The sequence below is a fragment of the Elaeis guineensis genome, chromosome 15 (assembly GCF_000442705.2).
Source record: "Elaeis guineensis isolate ETL-2024a chromosome 15, EG11, whole genome shotgun sequence".
Lineage (NCBI taxonomy): Eukaryota > Viridiplantae > Streptophyta > Magnoliopsida > Arecales > Arecaceae > Elaeis > Elaeis guineensis.
In genome coordinates, this window is record NC_026007.2 from 65503281 (window position 1) to 65520536 (window position 17256).

General features: G+C 42.1%; 2 protein-coding genes across 3 annotated transcripts; one reads left to right on the forward strand and one right to left on the reverse strand.

The window, feature by feature from the left end:
- The first annotated feature begins 320 nt into the window (after positions 1-320).
- LOC105058496 (universal stress protein PHOS34) lies at positions 321-12193 on the forward strand. Of its 2 annotated transcripts, XR_834126.4 has the most exons (5): positions 321-644; positions 746-849; positions 952-1070; positions 3204-3538; positions 11923-12193. XR_834126.4 is itself a non-coding variant. In XM_010941447.3 (4 exons), exons 1-4 carry the CDS (start codon positions 410-412, stop codon positions 11999-12001), a joined length of 537 nt encoding a protein of 178 aa, XP_010939749.1. In that variant the 5' UTR covers positions 322-409; the 3' UTR covers positions 12002-12193. The 2 variants fall into 2 exon arrangements, 1 of the variants encoding a protein (XP_010939749.1); XM_010941447.3 differs by lacking the exon at positions 3204-3538 and having other exon boundaries at positions 322-644.
- A 1734-nt stretch (positions 12194-13927) lies between these two features.
- On the reverse strand, positions 13928-15912 carry LOC105058495 (uncharacterized). Its single transcript, XM_010941446.4, has one exon. It carries the CDS (start codon positions 15522-15524, stop codon positions 14304-14306), a length of 1221 nt encoding a protein of 406 aa, XP_010939748.1. The 5' UTR covers positions 15525-15912; the 3' UTR covers positions 13928-14303.
- Positions 15913-17256: the final 1344 nt, after the last annotated feature.

The following is a 17256-nucleotide window of genomic DNA, read 5'->3' on the forward strand; positions in this document are numbered from 1 at the left end:
GCTCCAACGCATAGCGTGAATGGAACCAGACGGGTTCGGGTTGTATCTTTCCCACAAAAGAGTGATTGATCATTTATGAGATACATACCGTCGGATCATACATCACGCAGATCGCAAAGTACTCCGAACTAATTTTTCATCCGCCCGCACAGATGGTCGAGCGGCTATTGCGCGATCCAACGGTGAATATCCCAAAATAATGGTGAATCATTCTTTCGCACGAAAGATACAACCCGCACCCCACGCGACAGGGCACAGGGAATGAATGCGCATCCACGGTAATAAATGCGTCACAAAACGACACTACAATGATTGAGATACATATAGGAATGGTGCGAGGGCTCGAGGCTTCTTCCGATCTCCAATCGCCAATACTCCCATCCGTCTCCTTTCTTCCCCGGCTTTCGCCATGGCAACCGGCAACCTCGGCTGCGTGGTCGTCGCCGTCGACGGCAGCGAGGAGAGCATGAACGCCCTCCGCTGGGCCCTCCAGAACCTCTGCCTCCGCTCCGCAGGCGGCGATGCCGCCGCCGCCACCGGCGAGGCCCAGGACGAGCCTGGTAGTTTTGTCGTTCTCCACGTCCAGTCCCCGCCTTCCATCGCCGCCGGCCTCAACCCCGGATCTATCCCCTTCGGTGGCCCCAGTCCGAAATCCCCATCCCTTCTAGCCCCATCCTGCTTCCGATTTCTCCCCCCTGTTTTGTTTCGTTTGGATTGTTCTTGATTTGATTTTCTTTGGTATTAGGTCATGTGGAGGTGCCGGCCTTCGCAGCGGCAATTGAGGCGCATCAGAGAAGGATTACCGAGGCGATTATGGAACATGCCCTGAAGATATGTGCCGAGAAAAATGTGAGATATTGCTGATTTATTTGTATGATAATCCGTTCGCCTTCCATTATCCATATTTCACATTTAATGTTGATTGGAATTGGGATATTTTGTTAAAAAAAGGTGAATGTGAAAACCCATGTGGTGGTGGGTGATCCGAAGGAGATGATCTGCGAGGTGACTTCCAACTTGAATGCAGATCTGCTTGTTATGGGATGCCGTGCTTATGGTCCGATCAAGAGGTGATTTCCTTTGATACTGGTTAATACTTTATAAGTATTCCTATAACTTTTTGAGTCACCGTGAGGTGGTATGAGAAGTTGCTATCCAGTTCTAAATTGTGTATAGAAATCAGTTGTCAATATATTCTTTTCATTAGTTTTCTTTTTCCCTGTATTTTACTTTGATATTTAGAATTTTTGAAAATACAAAATTGGATGAAATTACATGAAGTTTGAAAGTTAAGGCAAAAATAATGTATCTCTTGGTTGTGCTTTAACTTATTGTCAAGGAAAGGACCTTTTTTATTATTCCCAAACTACATGTCTAAACAATAATCAATATCAATATGCTCAAGTGAGGCAAATTATAAATTCAATGTTTGCTGAGTTAAAACCAAGGCTTCAAGTACCAGTTTTTACCAACAGTTCCGTGTTATGTTGCGCTGGTGCCTGCATTGGGCATGCATGTGCGCCACAATACGTTGTGGATCACAAGCTATTAAAATGTGCCAGTCCGTACGGACTTGCGCTGGTTCAGTATGACTGGACATGTATTGGTGCTGAGAAAAAAGCCTTTTTTAATTTTTGCCTCGTTTTGCCAGGGTGCAGCATGTGTCCACACCAGCACAAAAGAATTTCATGTGCTGGCTAGGACACTTGCTGGCAGCAGCACTGGGACTTGAGTTCTTGGCTTAAAAAAAATAAGGATCATTATTCATCGGGAAAACAAAATATATGGATAGAAGAGCATGGAAAGAGATCTCAGATGTGAGGTAAAATATTGAAGAATGGAGTGGCTACAAAAAGCCAGCATTGAGATCTGTATATTTCTACTACGAAGTTTTCTGTCAGGTCAGAGAAGTTTGATAGTATGGTCACTTAAGAAACAGTCAATGTGAGTGTTAGCTTTCTTCAAGATGAGGAACCAATGCAGGCCAGGTAACTGGATGATATCAGTATGCCAACTAGATTGTCATGCAAGCAATTTAGCTAGAGTAGGACGTTTCAAAGTCATTGCACAATGTCTTCATGAATCCATATATAGTTAAAGAACAGTTTAGATCAGTTCAAGGTCCCCAGAAGTTTTTTCTTTTAATATTACAATTCATGTTAAATAATCCCATCATTTTATTTTATATTGTGTTAACATTTCATATAATGTATATTACTGCAACACATTTCTGTTCTAACTAAAAAAGATGGAGTTCTGTTGCATTGTGGATATTTTAGATTTGCTGTATTTTACACCATTGCTTCTGTTGCCATAGACAACCACTTTTATGTTAATCGTCTCATACATTGTATGTGGAAATGGCAACCTAGCTTGATCGACATATCTGTCAAAGCATGAAGAGAGATCTTTAGGTTTTTAATTTTTGGTTAGTTTCTTTGCTACTTATTGATTATGTGAGCATGAGGGGGAGCAATATTTAGTACTGTGCATTGTCATGTTAACTAGAATTTTCAGATATAAAACTCCTATGCAAAAGAGCATATATTCAAGTCAATCATTGTAGTAGCAGTTATTTCCTAATGTATGATGAAAATTCCAGCCATATAATCTATATCATGTGACTTGTGGATAATTTTTATTTGATAATGGGGGAAGAGATCCAGAAAACAATCTTCTGCGCTTCTGTCAAGTGTCAAAATGTCCTAATTTTAACACTTCAACATGGGAAATACTTAGCATGAAGACATGTGCATACATTCATGCATACATGCATGCATCCATATGCATTGCTTGCACGTTGTTGGGTAGGTTGTTGTGTATGTGTTTTGCATGAGGTGGCTATCTTCTTCATCAGGAGGAAGATGGAACATCTGTTTGACTCTTTTTCAGATCCTTGATGCATGAGAGAATCACCTTTAGATCCCATTAAGACTTGCTTATCTCCACCATTTGCATTTCTGTTCTTCAGGTTGCCCAGTTGTCATTCCATGCCTTGTATCTTTTTCATGCCTTTTCAAGTTGATATCACCCTAAAAAAAAAATCACAACATGGTTGATTGTCATCAAGAAAAGTGCATTTGCTTCAGGATCAAATGTTCTGATACCAACTAATGCAGCTTTTTAGTTCTGAGGATGTAGAAGAAATTTTAATTGCATAATTGATTTCAGATCAGGTCTGATCCAAATTTCCTCTTGTATAGACAGCGATAACTGCAAAAAAGGAGTAAATGGGAGATGTGAAAGAGAAGAAAGGAGATAACTATGTGGAGAATTGAACAAAAGAAATTTAAGGAGAGCTGAAGATGAAGCACTGAAGGATCAGAGAGCAGAAGAAAGCCCTAAATTCTTGGGATCTTTAAAGTGCAAGTGCCAGTCAAGGAGCAAGGCTCCATTAATAAGTGTACGTTAACAAAACAAAAATGGAGAAAGGAGAACAAAGCAAAAACAGAACAAAACTGCATCCTCAATGACCAGCCCTAGTTTTGCTAGGAAAGAAGGCAATTGGGCAGGTGAAGAGGAGCTTATAGATGCCTAGGTCAGAAGATGCACATGCTTCCGTCTTTTCTCTTTCTTGTTCCTTCACTCTCACTGGTCAACCATTGTAAAGGACCAACAACTTATTTAAGCTGATGATATGACAATATAAATTAAGTTGCTACATAATTAACTAATCTAATAACTTATCTAATTCCTTTATAGTTAATATTAGATCTTCTATTTTCTGCTGTGAAAAATAAAATAGCACTATAACTTAAGATTAAGGGCCTAATAAATGAAAATAAGTGCACATTCACAATCTAGGTAATTCAAGAATTCGAACACAAATTTTAATGAAGGTCATTTCATGTTTATTTTCAAACCTGTTTCTGGAACATAAGTTGTGGTTTCTTAAATGATGTATATTGGCGAGGGCATGTGCAGTGCATGTTAGTGATGTAAAAAGGTGAGAAGCTGTGATCATGCATTATTGTAATAAGAATGCCAATTATGGTTGAGAGAGAGACAGAGAGAGAGAGAACTCTTCTCTTAATATAGATGTGGAGTAAAAAACAGCAGCCCAGTACACAACGCTCTAGCCATTTGCAAGGTCTGGGGAGTGTTGGATATACGCAATCTCACCCCCCATGAGGAAAGGTTTTTTTTGTGTTTTGAACCCATGACTTTCAAGTCATAATGCAGTAGCCTTACCATTGTGCCAAGGTTCACCCTCTCGAAAAGATATAGAGTATTATAATTATAAATGACATAGATGACAAGGATTTATATAAAAGGTCATGGTTTAGCTTATTGAGAAGAAAGTTTTCATATATATGAGGGTTGTTGGTGACTTCATTTTCTCCAAGAGCAAGAAAAGGTTAGAAATGATGAACTGTGCTCTCATATAACAGATTTGAGTGGGGTTGTGATAAATTGTAAAAGAAAGGATTTTTAATGATCTCTTTGTCAAACAGATTGAAAGGTGTTGCTGCAATGCTCCAAACCGAGGTGGGGTAGCTTGGTCGGCGGCGATACAAGGACGAAGGTGGTCGGCGGTGATTCGAGAAGAATTTGGGTGCTTCTTGGAATCTATAAAAAGTTCAATCACTAAAGATTCTGCGATGGAGGATCCTCCGATGCTTAAGTCAGTCGGAGTTTGGGAATAGGAAGAGAGAAAAATAGCAAGTAGAAGCTCTTTAGCTTAAGCAAAACTTACCAAAGGATTCTTTGTGATCCCCTTTTATAGAGGGGAGGAGAGATACGTTATCTCAATTGCTGGTGATCATCTCAGGGAATCATAGTCCACGATGTGTCATGGATAATGATGATTAATGGCATTAAATTGTGCACCACATTTGGTTGTAACCGTCGGGAGTGCCGCCTTAATCGTTCGACATTTAAGGGACGTGGGGCCGGCCCACATTCTCCTTATAATGGTTCAGTGTCCCTAGATCTTTGGAAATTGTCGGCTTGAGTCCGACAATGTGGTTAGATGTGGCACAATGTAGTCCTAGGCTTATTGTCGAGGATAATGTAAGTAGAGTCCAATGTGGTCGGCTGCATCCTCAGGCATTATCTGATAAGGATGTTCGAGGTCTAGTTCAATGAAGATGGATTGAATGTCGTGCAGTTCCCAAGGATTTTTCGTAAAGTCCGATAAATATAATTATTCCTACTGTCTGAGGATGAAAATCGAGGATAATGTCCGAGGTGGTGGTATGACCTCGTAACACTTACCCTCTACTTCCAAGCTCGGGACATTTGTCTCAGACGAAGGAAGTAGTAGTTTTCGAAAATAGTCTTTGGTACTTATCTGAGGTGACGAATCCAAGCTGTTGGGGTTTTCAGATGGACCGCTGCATCGCTTCATTTTTACGAAGTTGAATCGTTGCATCATTTCATGAATTCCGATGTCGATGTGATGAGTTGCTTCGTAAATTGCACCTTAATTATTTGAAAAGATTCAGCACTTCGCAAATCCCGACATATTTATGATGAATGGGCGGCTCAAGGCAGATCATTATTTCGGCTTCAAAAGTCGGAAACCGGCGCTACAGGTCAGCTAATCAGAAATTGCCAAATGTCTGATATCGATTGGCCTGACGATATTTCATGCGGATCGGCCTGCATGGGTGAATCAGAGTAGTGGTGCGTTGAAGAGTCGCCTGATGGAGCAGCCCTGATCTGAGACACATGGGTGACATTCGATGGCACGAGGGTCCGATTTGGACCATTGACGGGTAGTATATATAGGCCTATCCTCTCCCTTTTCATTCTTTAGGCTGTCAGTTGTTTCCAATGCTCCAGCTTTCAGTCTGTCAGATGTTTTTTCCTGTCGCCATGCGTTCTATCTCTTTCGTCGATTCCGGCAAGTTTTTTCGTTCTTCGGGGGGCTTTCTCCATCCGAAACTCCTTTTTCGATTGGTTTCTTTGCCTCTAATTTTCATAGTTTCAGTCACTTTCTTTCATTCATTCTTTTCGATTTTCTTTTACTTCAAAATGTCTTTTGGTAGAGAGGGTGGGGGTGAAAATCGTCGAGGCGATCGGGATTCGAAGCAAACTCCTCCCCGAATCGGGTCCGAGGCAAATCCTCGGACCACTATTAAGGTCGCCTCCTTGTCTGGGTGCTAAGGCTCTAAATCGCATGGGTCGGGTAGACCCGTGCGGAGATTCGGGGACTTCTTTGACCCGTGAGTGAGAAGTTGACCATTATTAAGGTCGATCTTAGAAGGTTTCAATCTCAGTATTTCATTCATTCTGCTTTTTGGTTTGAAGTTCCGAGTCGGAAAGGTCGTGTTTTGAATGCTCGGAAGGGTCAAGTTGCTCTATATGAGGAGACTCTTCGAGCAGATCTTCGGTTGCCTTTCTATGCTTTGCCTCCAATATTCTTGATTTTTTTAAAATTCTTCCGATCCAAATCACTCTGAACTCCATTCGGATGATCATTATCTTCATTATTTTGTGCGATTGGTTCAGCATCCAGCTGAGGACTTTTCTCTTCAGGGTGTTGTTCATCCTGAAGAAGCACTCTCATGAGAAAGGATGGTGGTATTTTAGTCCTCAGTATGGATGCAAGTTTATCACCGGCCTTCCTTCCTCTGTTCATGATTGGAAAGGTTAGTTCTTTTTTGTTGTCTTGGATTTATCTTGGGGCTTCAGTTGGATCTGGAGTGATCCTTAGCTCTCTTCGAACAAGAAAAAATCGGTCCTTCTCAGAGATGAGAAGAACTATCATAAATTCTCGATGTCGAGGTGTCGAAGCTAAATGAATCGGTGAACGAGCAGACACTCTACGATGTTAGCCTTAGTTCAGCACTTTCTCGAGATATGATCAAGTCCTTTGTTTTGTAGAACATATGATTTTATTTGAGTTTCATGCTAACTTTTGTCCTTGGTCTTTTGACGATGAGGCTCGCACTGGAGTCCATCAAGTTGGCCTTCCTGAAGAAAAGGCTAAGCTCTGCCTTGAGAGATAGTTCTTTGAGGAAGAAGATGAAGTCGACGACCTCTTCAGATCCGGCTCCGCCTGCCTCTAGCAGATCGGCAGGGACTTCCAGTATGGATCCTATCGAGGTCGATAACATGCAGGAAGTCATCATCGCGCTGCCCCTGAGGGTAGCGCTCCCGACCACTCCAGAGTCCATTCGGGCAACAACTCCCCTTGGGTCTCGTCTCCGGCCTGATCTGACTCATTCCTGGTTTCCTTGGTAGCTCCGACTCTTATAGGTATGGAGTAGGTCCCTCCTCGTCAGCAATCGAGGAGTTCATCACTTTGACAAGATTTTGGAGAGATGACTCGGCTCTCCACAATCACCAGCTCGCCCAGGAAATGATCAAGCTACTGCTGCTGCCAATTGATTGGGTCGAGACAAAGGCCTGACCTCTGGACAAGGCCTTGTCTTCCTCGTTTGGAGACCTCTGAAGGTAGGTTCCTGACTTTGTCGATTTTCTTTCTTGCATTTGAAGTTTCCGACTTCAACTTTTTCTTGCAATTAATCCATGACCTCACCTCGGCGAGATGGTCATCGGCCTCAATCGAGTTAAAAGGAAGCTTAAAGGAGATCTCCAAGAAGCTGAGGCTTGGAGAAAGACCTCGGAGAGGATGATTCGTCTCGAGAGAGATCCGAGCTTCTGGTTGGAAAGGAGAGGATCACGTAGCTCGAGGGTTTTTTCGTCATGGAGCACGAGCTTGTGGAGATGCACCAGAAGAGGATCGCTGAGCTTGAGGTGAATCTTTAGCTGGAGGAGGTGGCGGTGAAGGCTGCTGAAGACAAGATCAAGTCGGTGGAGGCTCAGGCAGAAACCGACAAGGCAAAGGCAGTAATCGAGGCTAAGTCAAAGACCATCAAGGAGTACAAGGCCTTATCAGAGTTCGAGGCTGAAGTCATTGAGAGTTTTTTGGTGGCCTACGGATATAGCTTTGACACTTGCAAAGCTCAGGTGGTGCACTTCTTTCCCGAGATCGACGTCAATTGACTTGACCTTGATGTGAAGGTCGGGGGAGAAGATCAGCCACAAGCCAAGGAGCTTGCTACAACTGAACCTCTTGCTGATGAGCCGGTCATAGTTGAAGGTCCTACTATCGAGCCGATTGCAGCCGAAGTCCAGACTACTAACCGATTGAGCCTCTGTACTTTGTTTTCTTTCGGTTTCACTTTTTGTACTTGGATTTTTTAGTAATGAAATTCTTAATTTTCGAAGTCTTGTAGAAATTTTGGAATGAAATGAACTTTTTTGTCAAAATGCACACTTTCTCGCTGGCTTGTCCGAAGTGTAATCAAAGTTCTCACACAAAATCTGATGTCAGAGTCGTCTTATGTTCAATGTCTTTTCTGTCGTTGATTCGTAAGTAGATTTAGGCTTAGATTTTTACAAGTCATTAGCATCGACTGAAGTCTGATCTAGTTCATATCGTTGGTTCGTTTTCGAGGTTTCATCTTTCGACGATCAATTCATCTGAAGTTATTCTTTTTGGATGGGATATGATCTCGAAGTTATAATTTAGCCGATGTAGATATTCGAGGTGTATTCTGAACTAACTTTTTGATAACAATTTCACCAAGTCATTTGTATCGATTAGCATTTGATCTCGTACTGTGTCATCGAATTTCTTCCGAGATATTTAGCTTATGGAGGTCCCAACTTAGGTCAGGATAGCTCCTTATTGTCGGCGCTATGTCGAACAAAATTTTGGAGGTCTTAATCTGAATTGAGACATCTCCAAGAGATCGATCCTTCGATCCAATCATCGGGGTTCAGATTGATATCTGAATATCCCATAGTCATTGTCATACTCGGCTTGTTGTCAAGGATGCATAATCGCGTCAGTCAATGTCCGATCTGGGATCGATTCCTAGAGAATGGTGCAAGAGAAGGGCGGTCGGGAACTGAAGCTAAGGGCTTCATCTTTCTCTCAGCTCCCACTTGGACCTTGATCAGACAGCATTCGATCTCTCATATCTTCTATTCAAGGTCCTCCTCTCGACGGCATGGAGAATAGCTCGGGATAGAATCTCTGCTGGAGGAGGTTGGGGAGTGGTGGTGCCTCTCTTCGTGCTTGGACCCCCATCTGGATGGTGATCGTCGATTTGGAGGAGCAGATCGATGCGCACCTCAAGGGGTTTCTCGAGAACTAGGTAGTGGTTCTGATGGCTGTGCTAGGAGGGCACAACCTGGGGAGTAGGCGGTAGTGGCTGCTGTTGTTCGTCATTTGCTACAAGTTGTATACTACGGCAATCAATGTTCGAATCTGTCGGACTAAATTGTCGAATCGTTGCAGGTTCACTATCATGGGTGGCTGTATAGGCTGCACAATCCCATGAGGAGCGGACAATTGGGTGGCTCTATCCTGGCTTTGTCGAGCGGACTGTCGGCGAGAAGTGGTAGAGTTGTTGCATCTTGCTATTTTCTCTCTTTGATGGGTTGCTGGTGGTCCTTCCTCTAGCGCCAATCTATTGCTGCAGCGCTTCGGATCAAGGTGGAGTAGCTTGGTTGACAAGGGTACAAGGAGCGAGGAGAAAGGTGGTCGGAGGTGATCCGAGGATTTGGGTGCTCCTTGGAACCTACCAAAATCTAGTCATCGAAAATTCTCTAGTGAAGAACCCTCTGATGCTTAAGTCAGTCGAAGCTTTGGAAACTTGAAGAGAGAGAAGCAGCAAGTAGTGGCTTTTTAGCTTAAGCAAAACTTACCAAAGGGTCCTTTATGATTCTCTTTTATAAAGGGAAGGAGAGATGTTACCTCAATTGCTAGTAACCATCTTGGAGAATCATGGTCCCTGATGTGTTATGGATAATGACGATCAATGGCATTAAGTTGTGCGCCATGTTTGGTTGTGACCGTCGGGAGTTCTACCATAACCATCTAACATTTAAGGGACATGGGGCCAGCCTTTGTTCTCCTTATAACGGTTTAGCGTCCCTAGGTCTTCGAAAGTCATCGGCTTGAGTCCGACAACGTGGTCGGTTATGGCATGATGTGGTCCTCGGGCATTATCCGACGAGGATGTTTGAGGTCCAGTTTAAAGGAGATGGATCGAACTTCACGTAGTCATCCTTTCCTAAGGATTTTCCATAAAGTCCGAAAAATGTAATTATTCTTGCAGTCCAAGGATGAGAACCGAGGACAATGTCCAAGGTGTTGGTATGACCCCATAACAAAAGGGTAGTTAACTTCAATTTTTGGCATTTTTAATCATATTTTTGCTTCGGTTCATGAAAGAAGGTGCTCTTTCAAATACTTGCAATGGCTTGTGGATGCTCATATTAAACTTATGGTTATAGATTGATTCCTTTGTACATGAAAAGCATCCTATAGTTATCACACGGAGAAGCATTACTCTCTAGGTGGATATTTTGAAATTATTTCATAATTGTTACTTGTGATGACCATCTGGTTGTTTTTCTCCCTTTCTGAAATTCTCTTCTATGATCACAGTACTATGCAAGCTTAATCATGTTGATCGAAAGTATAATAGTTCATTTGCTTCATGCTTTTGTTTCATAGCTACAAACTGGATGCTTATGCCACTTTTCTACTGTAGTAATAAGATAGTATAGCTTTCAGCGAGACCAGCTATGCTTCTTTAATGAAGCATTTGTTAAAGGAGATAAAGGCAAACCCTAGTAACTAGTGAAAAGTTTCTTTATCATCTTATTGTCTTATTATTCTTGAAATCACAGGCGAGGTGTCTTGTATAGACCATGTGAGTGATCGCTTTTCATTGTAGAGTGAAATTATTTGCTCAAAAGCATGCATATTATGATTAAAGAAGCACTAATCATAAGTTAACTTATCCAGCAAATATGATAGTTAAACATGGTTACTCATGAAGAAAAATTCAAGGAACTATTTTTGTTCGATTGGGAAATCGATTCTCTAATTCTTATGAGTGGTGTGCATATTTTGATGGATTTTGAAATAGTGAAGATTGAAGAGTCAAAATTTTGCACTTACATTATAATATGTAGAGGGTGAGCCTTGGCACCGGTGGAATTGCTCCATCATATCCTGGGTTTCACAGGTTCGAAACATGGGAATAGTCTCTCCTCATGCAGAGATAAGGCTGCATAGATCTGACATTCCACAGACCTCACAACGAGGGGAGCCTCATGCATTAGGTTGCCTCTTTTTATACTTTATTGTATGTTACTAATCTTTTTGGGCTTTAGCCTCATAGTCAAAAGGACTGGAGTGATATGAGCTGCTGGATTTGGCTGACACAATGTGGAGAAGGAGAAGAAACTCTTGGAAATGGTTAAAAAAACAAAAAGCTGGAGGCATTTTTTATGATATAATTTGGAGCAGTTGTTTATTTGAAAGCAAGAGTTGAGACCTGAGAGCTTGATAATGTAAACAAAAATTAAAAAGAGGAAACGGAGAGGTTATCCTGAGTATGTTTCTTTGGCAAATGGACTGGTGAATGCTCTAGTTAGGAGTGGAAGATTCATATTAATTTAATATCACTTTTACATAGTTCATAAAGCATTCATTCCATTTCTTATAAATTATTTCTGTACAAAAATTCAATACTAATTAAAAAAACCAAAAAGAGACCAGTGGTTGAATACTTATTGATCGTTCTAATTTTCATGTCCAATAAAGGTCCTATTTATGCACCTATCATTTCACTTAGTAGCATCCTGAAATGCATGTAGGCTTAACTTACAAATATAAGAATTTTACAATAGATAGCTGAAAATCATTTTAACTTGCAGTATACAATTGAGTTATGATAGGAATTGTCCTGTTAATCAGATTGGTTCTCACCTGATTTTGCTTCAAGCTATTATTTTATAGTTTTAGTTTGCAAACGCTGTGTCGAAAGAGAACCAACCATATAGGACAATTTTGCATGTTAGATATCTACAAAATATAATGTAGTGTTCTGACTAAAAACAAAGTTTGTCTCCTCACTAACATGTTTGTCAACTTTACTATTGCAGGATGTTTCTGGGTAGTGTAAGCAACTACTGTATCAATCATGTCAGCTGTCCAGTTGTTGTTATAAAGGGTACCTCTTAATGTGTTCAAGTACCTCTTAATGTGTTCAACTTTTCCTCTTCATATGCAGAGTTGTACTATTTTATCATGTTCATTGAATGGTTTTGATTGGTTTTGTATATGGGTGGTGTGTTGACCAGTTGGAAGATACTGGGGATTTCTTCCAATATTTGTTGTTACCTGAGGCCATTTGATTTTATTGTTTGAGGCTTATGATTGGACTGTGAAAGAGTATCTGAAATGAATAAGGTTTTGGACATTAGTAAGATAAAATGGTCATGAAGTTCTTTATTTATCAAACTAAGGGCTTGGGAAACTTCAGTCAAATGGTGTGGTGTGGGAAAACAAAGCTAAATGTGATGGAGTCGGAATTTTCCTTTCGTCCAGAGCTTGCAAGATCCAAACTCTCTTTTGCAGCTGACTTGGCCTTGCCACTTTAGCAAAGATGTTTGCTAGGCTAGTGCCACATCTTTGGCAATCAAATGTCACATCCTTACAACTAATAGGTTTAGTAAGAGAGAGAATAATAGTGGAAGGAAGGTAACTTGTATTCAGTGCAAGTAGAGAGTCTAGTGGACCCTTTTTTTTAGAGTCTAGTGGTAGAATCAAAGTCTAGGATTGGTCCGCTTGGATACCACCAATTGTTAGAAATGTTCTCTATTCTTTTTTTATTTTTTTCTTTTTTGAAAAAAATGTTACAGAGTTGTCTAGGCTTTTAAAAGTATTTGGGTGCTTTCAAGGCTCTAGATTAGTAGAAAAATCTGGATGTTTCTAGAGAACTCGACGTCTCTCCTAGAATGTTAGCCTCGTGTCGTCTGTATGAGAGTTGGGGGAAGTTAGAACTCATATTTTCCTAGTTTGGGTGAAGTTAGGTTAGGACGAGATTTCTTATGACACAAGATACAGTTCAAGTTGAAGAATGGTAATGCTCTCAACTAAGTGCTCTTGGTTCCTAGATGGTAGAGAGTTGCATGCGTGATAACCATGCTCCGGATCTGGTTAATGGCAAGTAGCATTGAAACTTCAATTAAAGGTGGGAACCAAACTGGATCAGGATACATCAACAATTTGTCAATCTGAATTTGATGTGTTTATTAAGCAAATCAAAAATTCAGATCCGAATTTGATCATTTTATTTAACAGATGACTTAATCCAATTTATAATGGATTAAATATAGTTAAATGGATGAAACGATTGAGCATTGCCACCCCTAACTTCAATGAGCTCTCACATCCATTGCTTTGATTTTAGGAGATGCATTACTTGGTTCGACAAAAGAGCATACCAATCACCTAGGATTGAGAAAGTTATCAAAATATGTTTTGACGTCTTGTGCAAATCTTGTTGAGTTGCTTGCGTGGTGCTTTAAGAATATAGTTTGTGGCAAGTGGCATTAATACTTTAGTGAGCTCCCTTACTAGGTACTGGATTCTTTAGTTTGACCAAAGGCTGGATAAACAATCCGAAACACGCGTAAACCATGGGACGTTGCTTGGCTCACAGGCTAGACCTTTCATAATTTTTATTCAGGGGAGACGCATACACCGGCCTTGATGCTCCTATCTGTTCTCCAGACAAAGTCATGAACATTGACTGACCCAATTATGTAACAAATGTCAGCTTAGACACTTAATCCAGGTTACGTAATCATGAAGTTTCTGTTTAACAATCAGATGCTGTGAACTTTTACCTTTATTGAACTTTTACCTTTATTCACATTTCACACGTTCTCAAGAAGACAAATTGATCATCTTTTTGCCCCTCCGGTCAGATGATAGTGTTAATAGCACTGTTTGTAGTGCTGCATTATTCTAATGGCAGCCTAATAATATGTGGACTTGATACCTTATTAGCACAAATAAATGAATAAACAAATAAAATAAATAAATGAAAACAAAGTCATCATTGTGACAAGCACATGCTCAAAAATTCAAAACAGTCCAAAGTGGAAGAAAGAACACTTGACAAAGCCATAGGGAGCCAAGTCCCCAAGGTACATAAAAAGGATCCAAAGTGACCAACGTCACCATCACACCACATACCACTTCCATTCGACACCATACCGCAACATAAACTAGCAAGAACGAGATACACAAAACATATAAAAAGAAGCACATGATAAGATATCATCACCGCATGCTCCACACAGACCCCAACTTCAAAACAACAGGAAACAAAAGAAACAACCAACACTCAACATCACAAATTCTCCTCTCTTCAACATTTCCCCTTCAATCCCAAAACCATTTGAAACTTCAATAGACCTCTTAGTAGAACCCCAGATCCCACACCCCACACAGGCTGACATCATTTCATTTGCTCTTAGCCCCACCATTGGTGGACAGCAACCCCTTCATCCCAGAGCCTCCCATAGAGAGCCAAACACTCCCAATAAGTCCTCCTGCTCCTCTTCCCATTCTGCCACTGGTTCTGGCATTCCAGAAACAACTCATCCACCAGACCAATTGTCCTCCCATTCACCATCTCCTCCACCACCTCTGCCTCAGCCTTCATCACCACATACTCCTCTTCCTTCACATTCCTCGCCAACCACTCCGATATCCCCACCGCCTCCTTCCCTCTCCCCACCGCCTCCAACCTTATCATCTCAAAAGGCGAATCCCCCTTCGGATATTCCTCCAGGAACCACTTCTCGCTCCCCGTCCTCCCGACGTCCACAAACACCCGTCTCGGGTACTCGGCCAGCGAGTCTCCCATCAGATCTGGAAGGTATTTAGTCCTCCTCCACAGCTTCTTGGACTCCTCGTACTTGGATGGTGGCTCCAGCAATACACCCTCCAATTCGTTCAGCGCCGCTTCCTTCGCCTTCGAAATCGCCAGTAGTTTCCTCCCTACTCCGCTGGCCTTCAAATTTGCGGCATTTCTGTCGTCGTCGCTACTGGCATGGGCGATCTTCTTTATGGCGACGATGGTGGATCCGAATCGCCGGATATAAACCGTTCTGTAATTCGGCGGCAGGTGGAAAGAATGAGACGGGTCCGAGCTCAATCGGACCGCGGTAATGCCGCCGACTTTGAGCACTCGGTCGATGAATTCGAAGGAGGCATCGCTGAAATCGGCGGCGGCGAGAACGAAGTCGACGGAGTGGTCAGGGATTATCCATTCCCCGTCGGAGGACACCGGCTCGATCTGGTTTTGCTTCAAGAAGGGGAGCCGGGAGCCGGGGTCCCCGAGGAAGACGGCGCGGGCGCCGGTGCCGAGCAGTCCCTGGCGCTGCAGATCGCGGAGAAGCATTGGGAGATAGAATGGGTCGTCGACCCAACGAGATCGGGCGGCGGCGGCGGCGGCGGCCGGCGGTGGAGACTGGGGCATTCCGGCCGAGTGGATCACGGCGCGGAGCAAGGGGAAGGTGAGGATGGCGGCGGTGAGGAGCACCGATCGGGCGACCAGCCGGAGTAGACGGAAATCAGGCAGCCGGATCACGAGGCGGTCCTCTCGGAGCTCGATGGCTCCGGCGGCGGCGGCGGAAGCGCCCTCCGTGGGGCTTCGTCTGGTCGTCGTGCGAGGGCTAGCGTTCTTCATGGCGGTATTCTTTGCTGATGATTCCGGCAAAGATAGAAGCCGGAACAGACGATAGAAAGAGAGAAACACGGCAAGCGGTGATGGGAGGTGAGATTAGCGAGTGCAGAAACGGGCAGCGGTGTGATTACCACCCACGAGAGCAACACGCGTGCGGAACGATCTGATCCAGAGGAGCATCAGCTGGCGCATTCGCTCGGCTTCCATGATGGGTTCTTTCTCCGGTCTGCCTCAGATCGACGGTGGAGATGGGGGATGGGATCTCATCTCACGGTCTCCACCGTCGAGAGGCGGTGGGACGGTGGGAAAGGAGGCGGTGGAGCTTGGGAGAAGAGGGGTGTATTTTGGGAAGAGAGACGAGAAGAAAAGAAAAGAAGGGACCGATGGGGGAGGGATCGCGTAGTCGGGAGGAGGGATTTATTGAGAGGGGGAGGGGGGTGTAGAGGGGTATTATGGGAAATTTGGGGATGGTTATTTTGATTTTTTATTTTTCTTAATTTTTGGGATGTGGATTTAACGGTTTTGCGGAAGATGAGTTTCACCGCAGCTGCCAGCGAGCTTAAACGAGGTGGGCATCACCCTTTTGGAGTGAAAAGGTCGTGTGGTCGATATTATTTTAAAAAATTCAGTTGGAAATTATTTTAACAAAAATTAACTCTAGTAATCAAATCATAACCAAATTATACCCGTTTACACGTTACAGTTACGGTTATGGTTAATATCTATCACTAAAAATTAAATTTTTATTATAATTTTTTTATATATTTAGATATGAGTATGTCAAATCGAAGCAAATCGGAGCATATCATAGCTGCTAACAGTCCTAGCTTGTATCCAATTATACAAACCGTTTGGTCAAAATAAAGAAAAAATTAATCAGATTAATATGGATAAAAATTTTTTCATTATTTTTTTTAAATAGTGGCTAATAAAAATCATATTAATAGCCATCTTTTTTTTAGTTTTAATTCATTCAGACTCAAGTTGGGTAAATAACAATAAATATTTTTACTGGTTGAAACATTAATAGGTCAAGCCGTTGCCCACAGAGTCAAGGCTTAGTACAATCCGAGATTAAAAGGAAGAGAAGATATTCATTCCAATGGTGATACCACGTCAAATTTATCGCAATCCAATCAAAAGTCGAGAATCGATGACTAGTATTGATGGCTAGTGTGGAGCATCATTTACAAAAATCGATGAAATATATGGCATTTGATGAAATGCATGCGTTCTTATTGGGTTGTGACAAATTTGACGTGGTATCACCACTGCAACGAATATTTTCTCTAAAAGGAGGGATGAACTCGGGAATTGAATCTATCCCTTACCTAGCTAGTGTTGTAAATGCTTGCATCACCCAATTTAAACCTTGTTTGATCAAAATATACATTAGATGATCCAACCCCACCAAGCCACCTAAATTGAATGTGCATCGCTGATAATCAACCAACTCCTATATAATTTATCCCCTGTTGTACAACAAATCTCATGAATTGCACTAATTTCCTCTTGCCACATGGTAAGAGAATTGATCATATGCATGTAACGGGAGCCCTATAGCATTACTCAACAAATAAAATAGGGAAAATATACTTGCATCTCTGGTGCTTTGTCTGAGTCATACTTAAGACCTCCTCCCAATCTATCGAGTTATCTTTCTATTCCAAACTAGTCTTTCTATCTATCTCTTTTAAAAGGCTCGTGTCTAAAATTTCTAAAATCTCTAAACTGC